The sequence below is a fragment of the Kogia breviceps genome, chromosome 2 (assembly GCF_026419965.1).
Source record: "Kogia breviceps isolate mKogBre1 chromosome 2, mKogBre1 haplotype 1, whole genome shotgun sequence".
Lineage (NCBI taxonomy): Eukaryota > Metazoa > Chordata > Mammalia > Artiodactyla > Physeteridae > Kogia > Kogia breviceps.
Window position 1 is genome coordinate 192,243,620 of NC_081311.1, and position 19,979 is coordinate 192,263,598.

General features: G+C 44.3%; 1 protein-coding gene across 1 annotated transcript in view; it reads right to left on the reverse strand.

Annotated features, from left to right (window-relative positions):
• DNER (delta/notch like EGF repeat containing) overlaps window positions 1–19,979 on the reverse strand; it is a 330,436-nt gene that overhangs the window by 48,713 nt on the left and 261,744 nt on the right. The window contains exon 9 of the mRNA XM_059053059.2: window positions 2,515–2,637. Within this exon, the coding sequence (XP_058909042.1) occupies window positions 2,515–2,637 (123 nt within the window). The remainder of the gene's footprint in view (window positions 1–2,514; window positions 2,638–19,979) is intronic.

Consider the following 19,979-nt stretch of genomic DNA (forward strand, 5'->3'; position numbering starts at 1 on the left):
GCCCTGTCTACATGGCCTCCAACTTGGGGTTCTCAAGGTTCTCCAGGTGTGAGCAGGAGCTCATTCACACACACACACACAAAGGACTAGTTCAGTCCAACTGCAATCCTCTTAGAGGGCAGCCAGGATCCATGAGATCAGGAGAACCCTTTGCCTCATAGAGTCAAGTGCAGCACATTATAGCATGTTTTCCCTCTCTATAAGCTGAAGGGTCTTTTGGGCTCAGCTGGTCACTGAGTCCTCCGTTCTCTCCAGAACCCCATCCCTTAACCCCGTGGTACACAAAGGCTCCCAGCACCGCACCCTTTTCTCAAAAACCCACATCCTCAAATGTGTCTGAGATCCCCTCCAGAATCTTGAGTCATCTCAAGTCGACTCTACCTTCTTGAGTCATCTACAACAGGGCGTCTGTAACTGATGGAGGAAGGTCACAGAAGATAGAAGGCGTGGAACGAGGAGCATATATGGAAGGATTAATCTTGAGCAGAATGGGAAGCATGTGATCAGGTAATAAGGAAGACAATAAAATTTGAGTGGTTGTGATTGCAGATGAGTTTGTAGGACAGGGCTTCTCAAAGGGTGGCACAGGGCCAGCATATCAACATCATCTGAGAATTTACCAGAAATTCAAATTCTTGGGCCCTACCCTAGATAGTGGTGGGGCCCAGCAAACTATGTTGTAAGAAGCCCACCAGCAGATTCTAACACATGCTCAAGTTTGAGAACCACTGCTCATTGGAAAACTAGAGAAATTTGAAAATGTTTACAAATGATAACCTCTCTTTCTTTCCATGAAGATGGACGTGAAACCTGTTGTATCCAATGAGTGAGTGATTTAATATGAGGCTTGGGGAAAGCAGCAAAATTCGTGAATACTCCTTGAGAAAAATGGAAGAAGGAGGTGAAAAAAACTAGGATCACAGTCCATGAATTTGTGGAGTCACTAGTGGGTCATCATATACAGTTTCATTTTTTATTTCTTGGTCATGATAGCATGAGCAATGCTTCAAAGCCAGGAACATGAGAGGCAAATTCAGAGTATACCCAATTAATAATTTTGTCATTCATAAAGATGAAATTTACTCCATAAAACTCTATCATAAACTAAAGAATTTTGGAATTTAAAATTTTGAAGCACATCCACCACTACTCATTCTGTCATTGAAGAATCTCAAAATCTCTCAGTAAGCATTATTGCCCTTCCTTTAAACAGACAAAATAAAGACAAGTCGGTTGAAAAGGTTAATCCAGGGTCATCAGTAATCCAATGGCACAATGAGGAGGATGAGCTACCTAGGTCTCCTAATTCATTGCTCCTTTATTCTTTCCAGACTTGAGCGGACTCCCTATTTCTCAATGCTCTGATCTACCTAGAACTGAAATCCATGTGGATGAAAGCCAGCACATCTGTCCTCATGGGAATTGGTGGAGCTCGGCTCTAAATAGGCATCATAGTCCATGAGAAGCACCAGATGTGCCAAACATAAAGCCAAGGCCTGACCCAGCTTCAGCCCCTCCAACCAGGGGCTAGGTCAAGTTCATCCATGTGCCCTACAAACCCTCGAGGCTCACCAGAAAGACCTCTAAATAAAGGTGGGTCCGTGCAAAGAGAAGCAAAGTCGGCTACAATGCGAGGTCACTGGCAGATGGATGGTATCAGGTAAGCGGTGGTGGGAGAAAGAGGTTAAGTGAAATGGCTATAAATAGAGCCCTCAAAAGCATTACAAAAATCAACACCAGCCCGGGAGTCGGGACTTAGAGAAATGCGCGCAAATTAGTTGATGACTCGGCGCCTTGCCACAGCGCCGGCTGAGGGTGTCAGGGCTCCAATAAAGCCACACCAGTGAGCCTGCTGGGGAGGAGATGGAAGGGCTTTCAGGACCATGCTGGCTGGGCTCCTGAGGGCTGACGCTACCACCTCTCTGGTTACTGTTAGGGCTTTTTTATGAGTTCACTCACGTAAGGACTTAGAACAGGGTCTGAATGTGATAAACGCTCCGTGAATGTCAGCTGTTCACCCAGAGTGACTCTGACCCCTGTCCACTCAAATGAACTAACATGTGCCTCCCTTTTAATGACTCATTTAATGAGAATGAACGTTTTTTTGCCAACATGTGAGACTCCACTTGCCTCCTCCACCAAAAAGCACGGCATCCTCTCCTCATCCCGTGATCACTACCTTCCTCCCCCTGGATTCCATGGCTCCATCCTCTGACCTATGTCTGAAAGTCCCCTTAATATCATTTTTTATCGTCAGCTTTTTACACATTCAACGGAGAAGAGAGTGAGGATACAAGAAGAAGGAAAGGGCAGGAGACAGGTTTTTCAGTTTATCAAGAGGAAACCAGAGACTTCCAAACTGTTCTTTTCGGCCCCATACATCATCCCACTACCAGCATCTGATTCTTATTCTAAACAACTTCACGCTCTAATTAGAGGTTTACGCGTGCACGTGCAGAAATCCATGACGTCATTGAGAACCATGACGTCACTAGTCGGCCACACGATGCTCACCTTTGTACTCTGCCAGGCACACGCACTCATAGCCGTTGACAAGGTCCCTGCAGGTGGCAGCATTCAGGCACGGGGCAGAGAGGCACTCGTCGTATTCCTCCTCACAGTAGAGGCCGTGGTAGCCTGAGGCACAGAGAGAAAGGTCTGCGGTCAAACAGGTACCATGTATATGCACACCGGACCAGCCTACAGGGAAGGCGGTGGGTATTCACTGGAAAGTAAGGCACCAGTACATGCGATTGAAGGAACTGGGTCTCTTGGGGTACGCTGAAATGTGGATTTCCAGGAAGGTTATGAAGAATCTATTCTTATCACCGTTTGCCATGATCCCAACTATAAAAGAAGTGACCCCACTGATCGACCAGAGGGTCCCATTTGTGGTGAACATTGCCCTCTGAGGAAGGCGCCATTAAGACCCTCATAAGCCTCAGGGCCCGATTGTACTCTCCTTGGAATGCATCCTGGACTTTATGGTATGAACGTAAAAAAGGAGATGGCCTTTGGCCAAATCGCTCCAGGGACCTGCTCAGTTACTGGGAGTCCCTGGTTGTTCCCTAAAGCTAGGAAAAGCAACCCTGGAGGGGAAATTGGTGCCTTTGAGGGAGAAGCCGAGAAGCCAATCAACCAGCTGATGCCGATAAGGCGTGACTAAGCAAATTCCCTGCTTTAGAGGTATCTATATGGCTATGCTTTGTTATTAAACTTTCCTTGCAACCATCAGTTGTCTGTGCCCTTCTGATCCCATACCTTGGTGCGTTCGGTTCCCTACCCCCTCTCGTCGATTGTTGCTACACTTTGAGGACCCGCCGCGGCTGGCGGCAAGTGGCGCCCGAACAGGGACTTGACAAGAGGGACATCTGAATCTCGGTAGGTGAATCCCCGGAGTGACGAGTGAAAGTGTGGCCACATAGTAAAGTTGATAGTAACTTGGGGCAATAGTCAGAAGTAAAAAAAATATGGGACAAAAAGTATCCAAGAAGCGACCAGAGGTCACTGATCAAGAGAAGGAGTTGTCCACCAGTGCTTTCCAGGCTTTTACAGCTGGAAATTATGATGTCTGTCTGCAATATCTTGCCTGCCTACAAGATATAAACAAAGACGATTATAAAATAATTTTGAATATGGCAGTAGCTGAGTTTTTCAAAAGTAACCAGATAACAGATAGTTTAAGACAGACACTTAACCAATTGAAGAATCAGGTGCACTCGGCTGTTGAAGAAATGGATGGACTAGATGACCTTGAAAACAGTATGTGGTATTACAATCAAGCAGTCATCCTGTATCATGTCTGACAGTATACAGAAGCCATATCCATTGGTGAAAAACTTTATCAGTTCATAGAACCTTTTGAAGAAAAATTTGCCCAAGCAGTGTGTTTTTTGTTTGTAGACCTGTATATATTAACCTACCAAGCTGAGAAAGCTTTACATCTTCTTGCTGTTCTAGAAAAAATGATTTCACAGGGCAACAATAACAAAAATGGAAAGAATGAGACTGGTAAAGATACTATTTTTGTGTTGAAATATATGTAGGAGGACAAGGGACTTTACTGGCCGGCCATAGTTTAAAGGTAGTTAAAGCTGTTACAAGTTTGAAGTTTCCCTCCTTTTTTCCTTCTGATTTTCCCCAGTCTGATTTTGAATTCTCAAATCTGGTGCACCTTAAATTATAATAATGGTACCATTTTAATTTCTTCAGTTTCTGTTACTAATAATCGTTTGGTTTTTATAAGCATTGGGATTTGGGGAAGTTTGCATTGTCTTATTCTTATCAACCGGTTATTACTTGTGTTACACCCTCATATGCCTTGCTAATAGGAGATTTACAGATTGAGTTTACTTTTGGTTCCTTAGGATATAATATAACTTGTCAGAATTGTATTTTTAGTACTTGCCTTCTGCCTATGAAAGGAACTTTTTCTGTTATGATGTTAAAACAACCTTCCTATGTAATGCTGCCTGTTAATATTTCTGAACCATGGTATCATAGTACTAGCATACAAGCTTGGCTAGAATTATCTGAAGCTTTAAAAAAGACCTAAACGATTCATTGGAATAAGTGTATGGACTGATGGACACATTAGTTTGAACATACAAAAACTTAATGCAGAAATACAAGCAATTCAAACTCATCTACAAGAAGACAGGCCCCAACAATTAATTCAAGGACTCTTGGATCAGCTTCAATGGTTAAACCCAATGCATTTGGTTTCAAAATGGACTCACAGGATTGATTACCGTGGGGTCATGTGTATTGTTGATGTTAATTGCCTTACCTTGTTTATTACGCTTTGTTGTTGGCCGTCTCGCTGCTCTTCGTCAGGAGGTGTATGGGTTGAAATTGCATTATCAAGTTTCAAAAAATAAAAGAAGGGGAAATGTGGCGAGCATTGCCCTCTGAGGAAGGCGCCATTAAGACCCTCATAAGCCTCAGGGCCCGATTGTACTCTCCTTGGAATGCATCCTGGACTTTATGGTATGAACGTAAAAAAGGAGATGGCCTTTGGCCAAATCGCTCCAGGGACCTGCTCAGTTACTGGGAGTCCCTGGTTGTTCCCTAAAGCTAGGAAAAGCAACCCTGGAGGGGAAATTGGTGCCTTTGAGGGAGAAGCCGAGAAGCCAATCAACCAGCTGATGCCGATAAGGCGTGACTAAGCCGAGAAGCCAATTAACCAGCTGATGCCGATAAGCCGTGACTAAGCAAATTCCCTGCTTTAGAGGTATCTATATGGCTATGCTTTGTTATTAAACTTTCCTTGCAACCATCAGTTGTCTGTGCCCTTCTGATCCCACACCTTGGTGCGTTCAGTTCCCTACCCCCCTCTCGTCGATTGTTGCTGCACTTTGAGGAGCCGCCGCGGCTGGCGGCACCCATTATTATGTCACGTCCAGTGGTACCGGTGAACAGGAGATGTGGGTTACTAAGTGCATCAACTGTGGTCACAGAAGGTAGCAATAGGGACAGGACTCACAGCCAAACAGCTCCTTTCAAGGATGTGGACCCCTTTATCTTCCAATCAATTAGAAAAATATATCTAACTAGGGAGAATTTTATTCAAGAAGAAAAGGATCCACGGATTTCCTTTGTTTTTCAAGCCAGAAAAGAAAGTCAGCTAAAAAGGCTTAACTGAACTTCCTGGCGAAATGTGGGCTGTTTTTCGTTTGTTTGTTTGTTTATTTAAAATGACAATTATCTGAATTATAATATGGTAAATTGTGATTAAGTTTTTTAACTATTAAAAATAGAATCATAGCAATGAAGAAAAAGAAACCAAAGATTTCTCAAGAGAGATGGCTTTTACTCTCCTTTTTGCAAAACAGGTGTTTATCCTAAAGGACAAGAAGACAACATTCTTTGAGATTCACTCATGAATGTTAGGCTGTTTTTAACTTTCAAAAACACGCGTGCCTGCCAATTCGCAGTGAATCTGGGCCATTTTTGTCTGGCCCTGTCCAAACAATGAGAAACATGTGAGCACTTTCAGAAATCACCCTGCCTGCGTTGGTTCTGAATCCAGATAAGCAGAAAAAATAAACGCTTGCTCAAGTGGGCACGGGAACCGTGAGCTCCTTTCCAGCAGCTCAGAGCCAGCCCTCGAGCTCAGAGAGCCCTGTTAGCGCAGGCTAATGTGTTGCACTGTTCTGTTTCTGGTTCCTATCACAAAAGTAGGTTAAGATCACATTTGCACCATTTCCAGAGCTCTTTTCAAGTACGTTGCCATTTCAGTTGTTTTTGAACTGCTTTCCACATTTAGGCAGTGATAGTGGCCCCGCTGAGGGGAACTTGACCTTCCCGAGGCAAATACACTAGGGATTTCCATTCTTCTATCTTCCCCTACTTCTTGTAGTTTTACGGAAATATGTCCTATCACTCTTCATCAGATTATTTCAATCATCTAGATCAGAGTTTCTCAACCAACAGCGGTTTTGTCCCCCAGAAGATATATGGCAATGTTTGGAGACATTCTGGGTTGTCACAACCGGGGTGGAGGGGAAGGGGTTGTTACTGGCATCTGGCATAAGGATGTTGCAAACCATCCTTCAATGCGCGGAACAGCCCCCCAACAAAAACCTACTCAGCAAAAATGTTAATAGAGTTAGACAGAGAAACCTTGCTCTAGTTCAGGGATCAGCAAACTGTGGTCCACAGGCCAAATCTGCCCCAGTCTGTTTTTATGAATAAAGTTTTATTGGGACACAGCCACACCCATCCAAGTATGTATTATTTATGGCTGCTTTCATACAACGGTAGATTGAGTAGTTGCAACAGAGACCATATGGCTTGAAAAGTCAAAAATCTTTACTCTCTGACCCCTTATAGAACAAGTTTGCTGAGTCTTGATCTAGATTCACCCAGAAAATCTTTTTTTTTCTATTGTATGACAACGTGCATATAGTTAACACTACTGTACTGTACACTTAAAAATGTGTTAACAGGATAGATTTCATGTTATTTGGTTTTTATCATTATTTTTATTTTTATTTTTTTGGCCGTGCCGCGTGGCTTGCGGCATCTTAGTTCTCTGAACAGGGATCGAACCCGTGCCAACAGCAGTGAAAGAATGGAGTCATAACCACTGGACTGCCACGGAGTTCCTCTTATCACAATTTTTAGAACATATACACACACACACACAGAGTTAAGTCTCTTTTGCCTTCTTCTCAGTGTGGAACAAGGATCACCAGCAGCATCTCTTTGATCATTTTGCCCTCCCAGCAGATCTTTCAAAAATCAACTTGGAAGGATAATATATAACCCTACAAGCATCTTTGACCTCTGAATTGTGGTGTTATTTATACAGACAAAAATCAAAAGCACATTCCTTGAAATCTTCCACAATTGTTTTTGTTTTTTGAAAACAGTATCATCATCCTTTTCCATTAGCAACATGAAAAGCAAGTGAGGAAGTTCTTTTACAGAGATAATTAAGCTGACGAGGATTTTCTTCCTTGGGGGAAAAGTATAAAGGTTTCATATTCTAAAAGTGTTTCTTCAGAGATGGTAACATTTAAATGTCTTTATGGAAATGTCAAGACACCCTTTACACTGCCAAAGAACCTAAATCAGACAGTTTGAAGAAAAAGGAATCTCTTCCCAACAGAAGGCTTCTGTGAAAATGAGACTGCCACCCCCTGCTGGTAATTAATTTGGACAAACAAATTAGCTCAGGGCAGCCCAGGGTCTAGAAAAATTAAGCTAGTCCAAAGAATTATTTTCAAATAAAATCAAAGATCAGAAGGGTGGGATCAGAATAGCCCCTTCTGGGGCACTGATTTCTATCACCAGTGTTCTCATCTTGGCAGGACTTGATCCTAAATATTCAGCTCCAACCACTTCCTTAGACTCGAGCGGACAAAGCAACCAACTGGACGTGGGGAGTGAGAAAGAGAGGGTAAGACGGCTGCCATGTCTAGAAAGTGTGAGTAGATGATGTTGCCGTGAACACAACTATGAACAGAGGAATAACAGGTTTTAGAGGAAGCTGACCAGTTGGATTTTGGACACGTTTAACTTGGGGCTCACATAGCCAGGTCCACGTGGCAGTTGGGCAAATTAGCTTGAATAGCGTAGAAACAGCACTTTGGGTGCTAGATGCTTGGAAGTGATGTTGACGTTTTCATCCAAGAAGAACATGGAGAGGAAAAAGAGAGACCAAGGTCGGATCTCCGTGGATAGGCAGCTGGACCCCGCAAGAAGCACAATTGGGACTCTGAGCGGGGCTGGAGGAAGGAAGGGGGAACCTCGAGGAGTGCGGTCAGGGAAGCCAAGGGAGGACCGGAAGCCGGGGAGGGCTGGCTAACAGTGTCAAAGGCTCTGAGAGCAAGAATGGCAACTGCATAGGAGATCAGGAGGCCACTGGAGACCCTCCAAACCCTGGCTCTCAGTGGGGGCTGTACTGCCCTTTAGAGGCTGTTTTGGAGACTGGGGAGTAGGAGGGATTGCTTATCATAATGACTGGAGGAGTCCGCTGGAATTTGGTGGGTGGGGGCCAGAGATATTAAACACCTTGAAACATCTGGGATTCCCCCTGCACAAGTGATGGCCTGGCAGCCTTCACAACTTCGGACTGTTCCACCGGCCATTCGTGTAGGCAAAACCCTGTTTACGACCTTCAAGGCCTAGAACTTAACTTCCTTACACGTACAACAGCTTTTAAGATATACTGAGTTTTCCTGGAACATATATACGTATATGTCTTGATACACTGAGTAAATCAAGAGGAGATCGTACTAAGAGTCGCTCCCCGTTTTGGAATATCACTTCATAGGAGCAATAGCTCTTAAGTAATTTAAGTCACTAATAAAGCACACCTGTATCCGCAAACAAAACAAAATAGAATAAAAATCGCCTCTTCGGATAATTTTCTAAAAACGCTATCCAAAGTACCTTCCCCTAACAGTTACTCATTACAACACTCAATTGATTTCCATCATAACACTTATAAGGGTCTGAAATCATATTAACTTTATCATGTTCTTTATCAATTATTATTTCTCTTCCTCCACTAGGATATAAGCTTGAAGGCAGAGGCTACGACTGCAGAGTTCTCAGCTGTACCTGCAGTATTTGGTACAGAAAGAATGTTTAAATGATAGCTCTTGAATCAGTGACCAAAATGCCACCGATTAGATCAATACACATCTAAGATATGCCTATGATGTGCCAGAAGCTTCCAGGTACTGTGATTACAAAACTAAATGGCAAGATCTCCAACCACAAGGGGTTTATCGTCCAGCAGCACATGAGTGGTGTCTGCTTCATAACAGGCTCTTTACCTGTGTCAACTTGTTTAACCCTCAGGACAACCCCAAATGATCATCACGGCTAGTCCCAATTTAAAGATGAGGAATTAAGAGCCAGAGAGGTACATACTGGTCAGAATGGCTGTCACTAAAAAGTCTACAAATAACAGACACTGGAGAGGATGCAGAGAAGAGAAACCCTGCTGCACTGTTGGTGGGAATACGAGTTGGTGCAGCCACTGTGGAAAACAGCATGGAGGTTCCTCAAAAAACTGAAAATAGAGTTGCCCTATGATCCAGCAATCCCACTCCTGTGCATATAGCCAGAAAAAACTACAATTCAAAAAGATACACCCAGCCCTATGTGTGCAGCAGCACATTCACAACAGCCAAGACATGGAAGCAACCTAAATGTCCATCAACAGATGAATGGATAAAGAAGACGTGGTGCATATATAGCATGGAATACTACGCAGCCATAAAAAAGAATGAAATAATGCCATTTGCAGCAACAGGGATGGACTTAGAGATTATCATACTAAGTGAAATAAGTCAGACAGAGAAAGACAAATATCATATGATATCACTTATATGTGGAATCTAAAATATGACACAGGGGCTTCCCTGGTGGTGCAGTGATTAAGAATCCGCCTGCCAATGCAGGGGACACGGTTTCGATCCCTGGTCCGGGAAGATCCCACATGCCATGGAGCAACTAAGCCTGTGCGCCACAACTACTGAGTCTGCACTCTAGAGCCTGCGAGCCACAACTACTGAGTCTGCACTCTAGAGCCCGCGAGCCACAACTACTGAGCCTGTGTGCCACAACTACTGAAGCCCGCACGCCTAGAGCCTGTGCTCCACAACAAGAGAAGCCACCCGATGAGGAGCTTGTGCACCGCAACGAAGAGTAGCCCCTACTCGCCACAACTAGAGAAAGCCCTCGCGCGGTAACGAAGACCCAACACAGCCAAAAATAAATAAAATAAATAAATTTTAAAATAAAATAAAATATGACACAAATGAACCTATCTATGAAACAGAAACAGACTCAGTGACATAGAGAACAGACTTGTGGGTGCTAAGAGGGAGGGGGGTGGGGAGGGATGGATTAGGAGGTTGGGATTAGCAGATGCAAACTAGTATATATAGAATGGGTAGACAACAAGGTCCTGCTGTACAGCACAGGGAACTCTACTCAATATCCTGTGATAGACCATAATGGAAAAGAACACAAAAAGAATGCATGTATATGTATAACAGATCAATCTGCCGTACAACAGAAATTAATACAACGTTGTAAATCAACTATACTTCAATTAAAAAATGCAAAGTATATGTTCACAATGTTAAAAAAAAAAAAAAGAGTCAGAGAGGTAAAGAAACTTGCCCTAAGGCCACACTGTCAATCCTACAGTCTTCCCAGTTTCCCAAGTTGCCCCCAAAATAGATTATTTAGTGTATTAGGCTGCTAGCACCGCCATAACAAAATACTATAGACAGGGTGACTTTAACAACAGAAATTTATTCTCATACAGTTCCAGAGGCAGGAAGTCCTAGACCAAGGTGTCAGCCAGTTTGGTTTCTCCTGAGGCCTCTCCTTGGCTTGCAGACTCTGCCTTCCCACTATGTCCTCACATACGTCCTTTTCTCTGTGGCCACACCTCCCCAATGTCTCTTCCTCATCTTATATGGTCATGTGACCCTAGTCATATCGGATTACAGCCTCATAATTATAACCTCATTGAAGCTTAATTACCTCTTTAAAGGTCCTATCTCCCCGGACAGTTATATTGGGGGACTAGGGCTTCAACATATGAATGGGGGGCGGGGGACACAATTCAGTCCATAACACCCAGAATCAGGATTTGTCAACCACGACACTATCAACATTTTGGACCAGGTCATTATGGTTGGAAGCTGTCCTGTGCATTGCAGGATGTCGAGCAGCACCTCTGGCCTCTACACCCACTAGACTGCTGTAGCACCACCCCTTCCTCCTTGTGACAAACAAAAACATCTCCAGACATCACTGTATGTCCCCTAGGAGAACAAAAGCCCCCTTTTGAGAAACACTGTCCTAGATCACTTTTTATAGCATGATTGCAACCTGAGGAGTTTTAAAGACGTGCAGGTTTGAAACTGTTGCTGTGCAGAGTGAGAGTGGATTCATCAAGAAAAAGGATTTGGGGGCAAAACTGAGGGGCCAAGTCTGCAATCGTGGGTTTGAGGTAATACCAGTCCGTGGGGTGACTCTCCGGCAGGGCGATCCTGCGGAAGCAAACAGGCACTCTGTTCAACTGGGCTTGGAAACGTGCTAGATGCAATGGGATAAAGAGAGGAGAGAGGATGGAGACGCCACCTGGTGATTTTTAAGCTACCGAGAACCCCGTCGAATGTTCTGCCGTTAGGATGGGACTCACCTGTGTCCTCCTGGGAAAGACCCATGTCCGCCACGATTGACCGACTCAGCAAAGGCGCAGTGAGCCCACACGGCTCACCCCCAGCTGGCGCAGGCCGAACTCAAGGCCAGAGTGAATTTGAAGTGTCTTAGGGGTTTTGTTGGTTGGTTTGTTTTGCTTTGAGGTCAGACTGAAGTGAGTAGGGGGATGGGGGGTGGTTCCTTGTTCCTTTAGGGGCACGTTGGAGCTGTTTCCCCAACATTGCAGGTTGAACAGACAAAATGTGAAAACGCAGGACCCCCTGATTCAAGTCCAGGCCAGTCCCCAGGAGATCAAATTTCCAAAGATGTGGGCAAAGAGAGAAAATAATCCTCTTCTATTAATACGATTGTCTGTGAGCTTTCAAATTCTGGCTAAACTCACTGACTGCCGTAGAGCCAGCCCCTCAGCACTGTGGAAGGTCAGGCAAATGCATTCACTTCACTGTGCAGGGAAATTTGTTTCAAGGGAAACCGTGTGTGTGCACGGGTGCGCGCGCGCGGGTGTGTGATTCTCTCTCTTTGCTGGTACATTCACGGTAGGAATCTTTTAAAAACAGAAAAAAGGTAGGCAAGAATCCCGGCTTACATGAACCCTATCAAGAGTTGAAATGCTCTGTGCTAAACAGACCTGCTGATAACTGATATCTTACAGACTTCAGTGGAGTAATTATGCTCCTGTTGCACACACACACACACACACACACACACACACACACACACACTAAAGAAAGAAAATATCAGTGAACATGAAGGAAGTTGAATAAGTAAATACAGAGCATTAGTTGGTATGTGGACAGTGGTGCTGATGTTGCTTCTTTCTTTTACTCCCTAATTTCTTACCCTTTCATTGCTAGGGGCTCCTGGGCCAAAGAGAAAACAGATGTGAGAAGACCCCGATCAGTCAGTTTCCATCGTTGTGGTTCTTACAAACATTCAACTGGAAACGACTATATATGGAGGCTAAATTAAAGTTTTAGATTCTCCAACCTCCCTAGTATTTATGTTATTGAGCTATCTACAAATGTCTGCCTCCCTCCCTGGGCTTCTGAAAGAACGGATAATGAAGAGAGAGCTCGAAGTCATATCCTAACTGTTCGTGCAGTGATTTTATATTCTCCATCACTTCGAAGACCTCCTGCCTTTAAATAGGCATTTAGTGAAGGTCAGTGATTCTCTGGGACTCCTGTTTGCCTCCTCTTTCTTTAATTCAAGAAATAGTTATTAAATGCCTACTATGTGCCAGGCACCATGTTAATCACCAGAGCTCTACGACTTTGTGAAAACAGACAATGCCTCTCTACTAGGGGCATTTAAAGGAGAAAGACACCAAACAGTCATCCGAAATACACGTAAAATCGGAACTGGGTGAGTGTGAGCAATGAGTAGCCTCGGGTGCCAGGAGAAAGGAGGAGTAGGAGAGCTGACCTTGGCTGAGCTGCAGGGAGGCTGCCCAGAGGAAGGGACAGGGGGCTGAGAGGCGCGGGGTCTGCAGGCATCAACGAGGTGCGGGGAGGGATGAGAAAACTCAAGGCAGGCGGCCAGCATGTGCAGAAGTCCCACGGTGAGGGTGCATGGCTCGGGCTCCTTCTGAAGATGCGCTAAGCCGACTGAAGAGCAAAGGGCAGAGAAGAAACTAGAGGCAGGCAGGTTCCAGACAAGAGGTGGTACCTTTAACGGAGTGTGAGTGTGAGTGTGAGTGTGTGTGTGTGTGTGTACGCGCGCGCGCTGGGGTGGGGCATTAAATGACAAAATCAGATTTGTATTTCAGAACGATTGCTCCAGTCACCTTTTGGAAAATGAGGGAAAGACCTGAAAGAATCTGCACGGAGAAACGAGTTAAGAGGCTACTGCAGTAGTTCCCGGATAAACATGGCTGGAATGAGGGTGGCGGCGGCGCCAGCTAGAGGATGCCTGTCAAGAGCCATTTAAAAAGTAAAACAGCGACATTTGGTAAAGAATAGGAGGTGAAGGGTGAGAAAGGTTGAGGGTGAGTCTAGGTTCCTGGCTTGTTGTAGCCAGAGATTCCACCGCAGTGCCCTTCGGAAGGCACAGAGGAATTGACATTTATGGAGTCTCCTTCTATGGGCCTATTTCTTCCCTAGGCACTTTCAAATGCAACAGAATCTCATTAACAGGAGGGGGCTAGGGATGGGGGACGGCATGCAAAGGAGTGCGGAACCACTTTCGAGACTTAGATCTTCATTAAACGAAAGGACTTAACATTTTCTCCCGGGAAAACAGAAGCCATTTGAAGAAAAAAACATCAGTTCATTCTAACAAGTATTTACAGAATTCTGGCCATGTTGCTAAGCACTGAACACGGTGCCGAGGAGACGTCTTATGTTGTAGTTCAGAAAGAAGGGTTACAGGGCAGAAGGCGCAAGAAGTCACAGAGGGAGAAGAGGTGGAGGAGGAAGCAGAGAGGGAGGCATGGATGGGAGGAGAGAGACTCTTGTGTAACCTCCACTGCTGACAGTGTTTATAGACAGAGAGCTCTGGGCCATCGAGGTATCACTGGCTCAGGGCCATCAGGGCCCTAGTGGCAACAAAGGTCCCTTATGAAAGGAGGGGCTCCTGCCCCCCTCAGGAGGACATGCAGTTGGCGTTGAACATGAGGCTGGTAACAGAAGGCAGGCATCTAGCACAGGGCGGGCTGCACAGTAAGTACCGTAAAAACGTGATACGTGGTCTCCTGGTCTGCCGCCCTCAAAGCGAACCTGATTTAAAAAGACAACGCGGGCACTTCAATCCTGAAATAGGTGCCCTGCCTCGAGTATACAGCAAAGGCGCTGGGCAACATCGCCCCTAAGGGCGCCATCATCCCAAGTCACTGCTTCACATGGGCAGCGAAGACCAGTTCCGGGGAAAACTCAAGCAGCACCAGCCCTGAACTTCCGTGATTAATTAGCCCCGCTTTCACCAGTGAGAAGTTCAAATGCCTGAATTTTCCTATGTATGAAACAAAAGTCTGTTTATACCGGGCTTTTAAAAAACCTACTCTTCTCCGTTTCCTCAGCCTCATCTCCTGAGACTTACCTCTGTGCTGGATCCGGTTTCCTGCCTGGCAGTCAAACTTTGACTCACTGCTCAGTCTTTGATCCCAAAGTGTGTTTTCTCTTTTTAACTGTCTGTTCTCTTCTCCTTTCCTTAGCGCACAGGTGGGTGAATCTAGGAGATGCTCAGTCCCGGTGGGTGAGGTGAGTTTGCTAGGAAAAGTGGAATCACAGGGCAAAATAACCTTTGCATGCATAAATATGGAAGTGGTTCTTTCTTTTACAAATGTCTGATTTGTACAAATACAAAAAAAAGGGCTTCCCTGGTGGCGCAGTGGTTGAGAGTCCGCCTGCTGATGCAGGGGTCACAGGTTCGTGCCCCTGTCCGGGAAGATCCCACATGCCGCGGAGCGGCTGGGCCCGTGAGCCATGGCCGCTGAGCCTGCGCGTCCGGAGCCTGTGCTCCGCAACGGGAGAGGCCACGACAGTGAGAGGCCCGCGTACGGCAAAAAAAAAAGTTACCTGTGAGGGCTTCCCTGGTGGCTGGTGGCGCAGTGGTTGAGTCCGCCTGCCGATGCAGGGAACACGGGTTCGTGCCCCGGTCCGGGAGGATCCCACGTGCCGCGGAGTGGCCGGGCCCGTGAGCCGTGGCCGCTGAGCCTGCGCGTCCGGAGCCTGTGCTCCGCAACGGGAGAGGCCACGACAGTGAGAGGCCCGCGTACCACAAAAAAAAAAAAAAAAAAAAAGCCTGGAAAAATGTATTCCAAAATTGACAGTGGTTTTTGTTGGGCAATGAAACTGAGGGATTATGTTTTGTATTTTAAATATGCCAGTTGACGTTTTCTAATTTTCCACAATAGAAATATGTTATTTACTTGTGTAACACAAAGGGATAATAAAGATACTTTATGGGTACTTTATGTGTAGTATTACAACTCCAAACCAGGTTGCTGATGGCCAAGGGAAATGATAACTGTACTCTGTGTCTAACACTTGATGGGACAGTAGGAGAACTGGTCAGATTAGGAAAAGTCTTGACTTTATTAAGGGTTCTTTTTTTTTTTTTTTAAGTGGAGGGGAAGGAGATGAGGGCATTCTCATAGTGTATAGAGGGAAAAATCCAGTCTGCTTAGAAGAGGACACTTTTTGAGACACGAGGGCTAGCCATCATAACAATATATACATGGTGACTATATAAATACACTAAATGTATGGTAGAAAAGCAAACAACCACTACTCTGAGTTAGTCCTTACAAACAGTTCGCATTCTCCTGAACAAAGGAAAGAATGGATTGTAGATGACACAGCTGAATTGAGACTATGCTCACGAAGGGCCTCAGAAGTCCAGAGAACTCGGCGGTGAACCCACTTAAACAGAAGCTCTTGCATATCTAAAGGCATTTTAACCTTAAACTTGTCCATCATCCTGGGAATGATTGTAACTGTGTAGATCTAAACATTTCTAGAAGTTTCCTCTTGGATCTGCCTTTAGAACTAGGTCACAAACTAGTCACACGAAAAAATCAATCTCTTCATAATTTTTTAGCCTTGTCTTATGAATGTCATTTTTGGCTATTTATGATGCTTTTGGCCACTAGAGGGTGGATTCTACCTATGAGCTATATCAGCTAAAGGGGAAAAAAAATGTTACTTGGGAGGTTAACGAAAAGGGAAATGTGTTTTACAAAAGGGAAATATATGGCACGAGAGGATGCAAATCCTTAAAGAAGAAAAATTGTTTCCTTTAACAAGAAAGCCTAACGTTCATCTATTTCTTTATAGTTTACAAATCCACCGATGTGCCCTATAAACATACAATAGCTATGGTTAAAATTATCCGTGATAAAGTAGCCTATTTTTCTCACTGACTCGCTATAAAAATTATTTTTAAAAATGTAAATGCTTGTAACACCATGGCTAAAGCACCAGGATTCAAGATTAAGTGTAACGACAAGATAGTATCTTCAACTTGATTTTAAAGATTATTGCGGTATGTGTGTTTCGTTTCGTTATAAACAGTAAGTAAATTATTTTAATGGCATAATCTTATAACCTCATTGATTATCTAGGATGTTTATAAACACATGTAAAAATGACTTGGCTTGTAGTTGAGATGAGGTGGAGGATGAGGAGATCTGGAAAAGAAAAAGTACGCATAAAGCCCTCACATTCTAGAGGTTTTTAGTACGAAACAAACACACCAGGATGGACACAGGGCCCAGCACGGGCAACGGATGGGTGACAGGGCAAAATCAAAGCGTAGGGTTCTAACAGGCACCTTGGGAAGAAAATAAAACCTAGATGACTATTTTCATGCATGTATGTATGTTAAAAAAGAGGAATTTTAAAAGGTTAAAGCATAGGGAAGTTTTTTAAATGTTTTATTCCTTTTCATTTATTTCACAAACTATGGTTAAATTTGATTTTAATTTGCCACTCACCAATTTTTAATTTAAAAATTTTAAGAAAATGGCAATCTACAAAGATTTTTATGAACCCAAAATTGGGAAACATGATCTGACAAAGTTGTGCTGTTTCTAGGGATAAAATGCAGTCTCGTGGAGACACAGTTTGGTACCAAGGTGTCTGTGTGATGGAAAACAAAACTTGTGATTGGCATTTTTCCAGAAAATTCTGGTGCATGGACTCTGCAATGCAGACCATAGATGTATTTCCCCAAGTATATTTACTTTCATCCTCTTATCACTGGGAACATTCAAAGAGACAATGCAACAGTGCAATCTTCTAACTCTCTATTATTAGTCATTGCCATTCTCAAGTAAACATGCTGAATCCTAAAGACTGTTAAACTCTAGGGCGTCATAGTCATTCAAGAGTATTGTAAGAAGCACACACCTCCCACTTGGCCGCCATCCCCAGGGGCTGTAAACTCATAGGGCCGAAGCTGACTCTTAGAGTTAGGACTTTAACTAAAGAGCTTCATGGAGAAAATTTACCACCAGAACTGTACCTCGAGGCAACCAGATTACAAAGAAAATTTCAAAATGTAAATAAATTGGAGTCAGAACTCAATAATTTTAGTAAATCCTCAATTCTATTCCTATTGCCTCTACTGAATGAATATTAAGGGTGCCTAATAATAAGGCATTTATTCATTTAGGAGGTCATAAAGCAGTGGAAAATCAAAGTTCTGGACATCAGAGCTATCTCAGGCTGAGAACTAAAAAACAAAAGTCAAATATGAAGAGGCAAGATTATTACACTTGCCCATTCAACGATTTTTTTATAGCTAGCAAATGCAATTTTATTTTTTAAAACTCTTTATCTACCAGCTGCATATCCTTTGGAACCCAGACTGTGTGTTCTGAACCCTGGCATGTTTCTAGACTGCCTCCCCTTCAGCAATACATAAATATGTGAAACCATTACTATAAAAAGAATAAAGTCAAGAGGCAAAACAGTCCCAAGACAGTGTTACTTTTAAAAATTATTTGAGATTATCTGCACCTCTGTTCCTCTTTGAAGCAAACATAAATTTTGTGATTTTTTTTTCTATTGGGAAATTTGATATATTCAAACATATAAAAGCTCAGTGGAAGAGCAGTTTCTTTAATTAGGTGCATCCAGCAGACATCAGGTCAAGTGAAATCATGAGTCTCAGTTACAGGTAGCCCTCAGCATCAATTGTGAAGCCGCTGAATCTGCAGTGAAACAAAACCAGAAGTGGCTCAGCTACCTATGAGCAGTTCAGTTTCCTTGGAAGTGAAAGTCGTGCTGCTCTGTGCTGGGAAGTCAGAAACTATCGCTCAAAAGTCACTCGGACCACAATCAAGGCCACTCCTCAAGCATGGCTTTGAGGTGTCCTCTAGGAGCCCTGAAATTCGGTCCTCCTCAATTCTAAGCCCAAAGCCCTTTCCATCACACCTGGTATGAGAGTCAAGGCATACCAAATTTCAATTCTCAATTTCCAAATTCCCAGACATTCTCAGCAAGCCAAAAAATGTTAGCAATCGGGTCATAATAACTTCCAACCACAACGCAAGAGTCAATGGCTCAGTTACAAAACAGTTTTAAACAGGTTCCCATCTGACTTGCATGGCCATGACCTTGATAAGAATTTCCTGAAATTACGTGTGTTGGCAGTGCTTCAAACAGAGCCGTCCTCAGAAATGCACTGGTCAGTGATGCGAGCTCTTATCAGCTGCCACTTCTGACTTCCATTCCGGGTAAGAAGATGTAAAGTGATTTCTGCGTTCCTCGAAGACCATGCCAATTCCTCCCGCCGGGAGGTAAATCTCATACCTTTTCAACAAGAGTTCAGCCAAGAGTGCATTCTGAATGATTTGAATTTGAAGTGCTGCTGTGGGGGCAGAAATCCCTCCTAATTAAAGGCCAGTTCATTAACACTTTCATCCATATGGATTAGGCATTTACAGCGAGGTTAAATGGACTGTGGATAGATTTTTGAACGTCAAGAATCTCATCAAAATTCCTTATGCAGCACCAGCAAGTGCCCTTCACTTATTACCACTGTCCTTCCTGCCCTCGTATTAATCCCTCAGGTCACTAGCCTAAATTAGAACGCAAATATCACAGTCTCCCTGAACACGCCCTGAAATTAGAATCAAAACAAAATGGTGATGAATGGCCACAGGGGTAACTGTGAACACCACTAGTACAGGTCCCTTAGTGTCTGGCCCTCTGGGCAAGGTTGACTCAGCTCCTCGCCCCTGGGCGATGTCTCCCCCCACCCCCATCCTGCCCTCCCAGGAACTTCCAGGGCTCGGCCTTCCCCAGAGACCCTCCCAGTCCCAGCGGCCTCCTCCAACCTCTTCTGCTGCCGCCTCGAGCCCCCGCCTCCCGAGCAAGAATTCCGTAACACTCTCACCAATCTTTCCCCTCCCGGTTTATACTCTCGCCCCACGTTTCTTAATAGTCCCCTTGACTTTCTCTAGCGCCCCCACACCAGGAACTCCATCCTTACCTCCCTGGTGTCATGCCCAGGACCCAATGCCGGTCGCAAATAACTATTTACTTGGTTGGCCTGCTATTCCCAAAGGCCTTCCGCACATTCCCCTGTTTCTCTGAGTTACCCAAGTTAAAGCCTCAGCAATACCTTTGACTCTACGCTCTCCTCTGGTCCCTAAAGTCAAGTGACAACCAAACTCAGATGATTCCACTCCTCAAACAGATTTCAGGTCCCTCCTTCCAATTCCCACCGCCGTTAAGTTCAAGACCTCGCTTCCACTCGCCTGAGCTTTCTGACCGATCTCCTGTCTCATCATCTCTTCTTGACTGTAATATCTAATTCTATCAAAATAATCT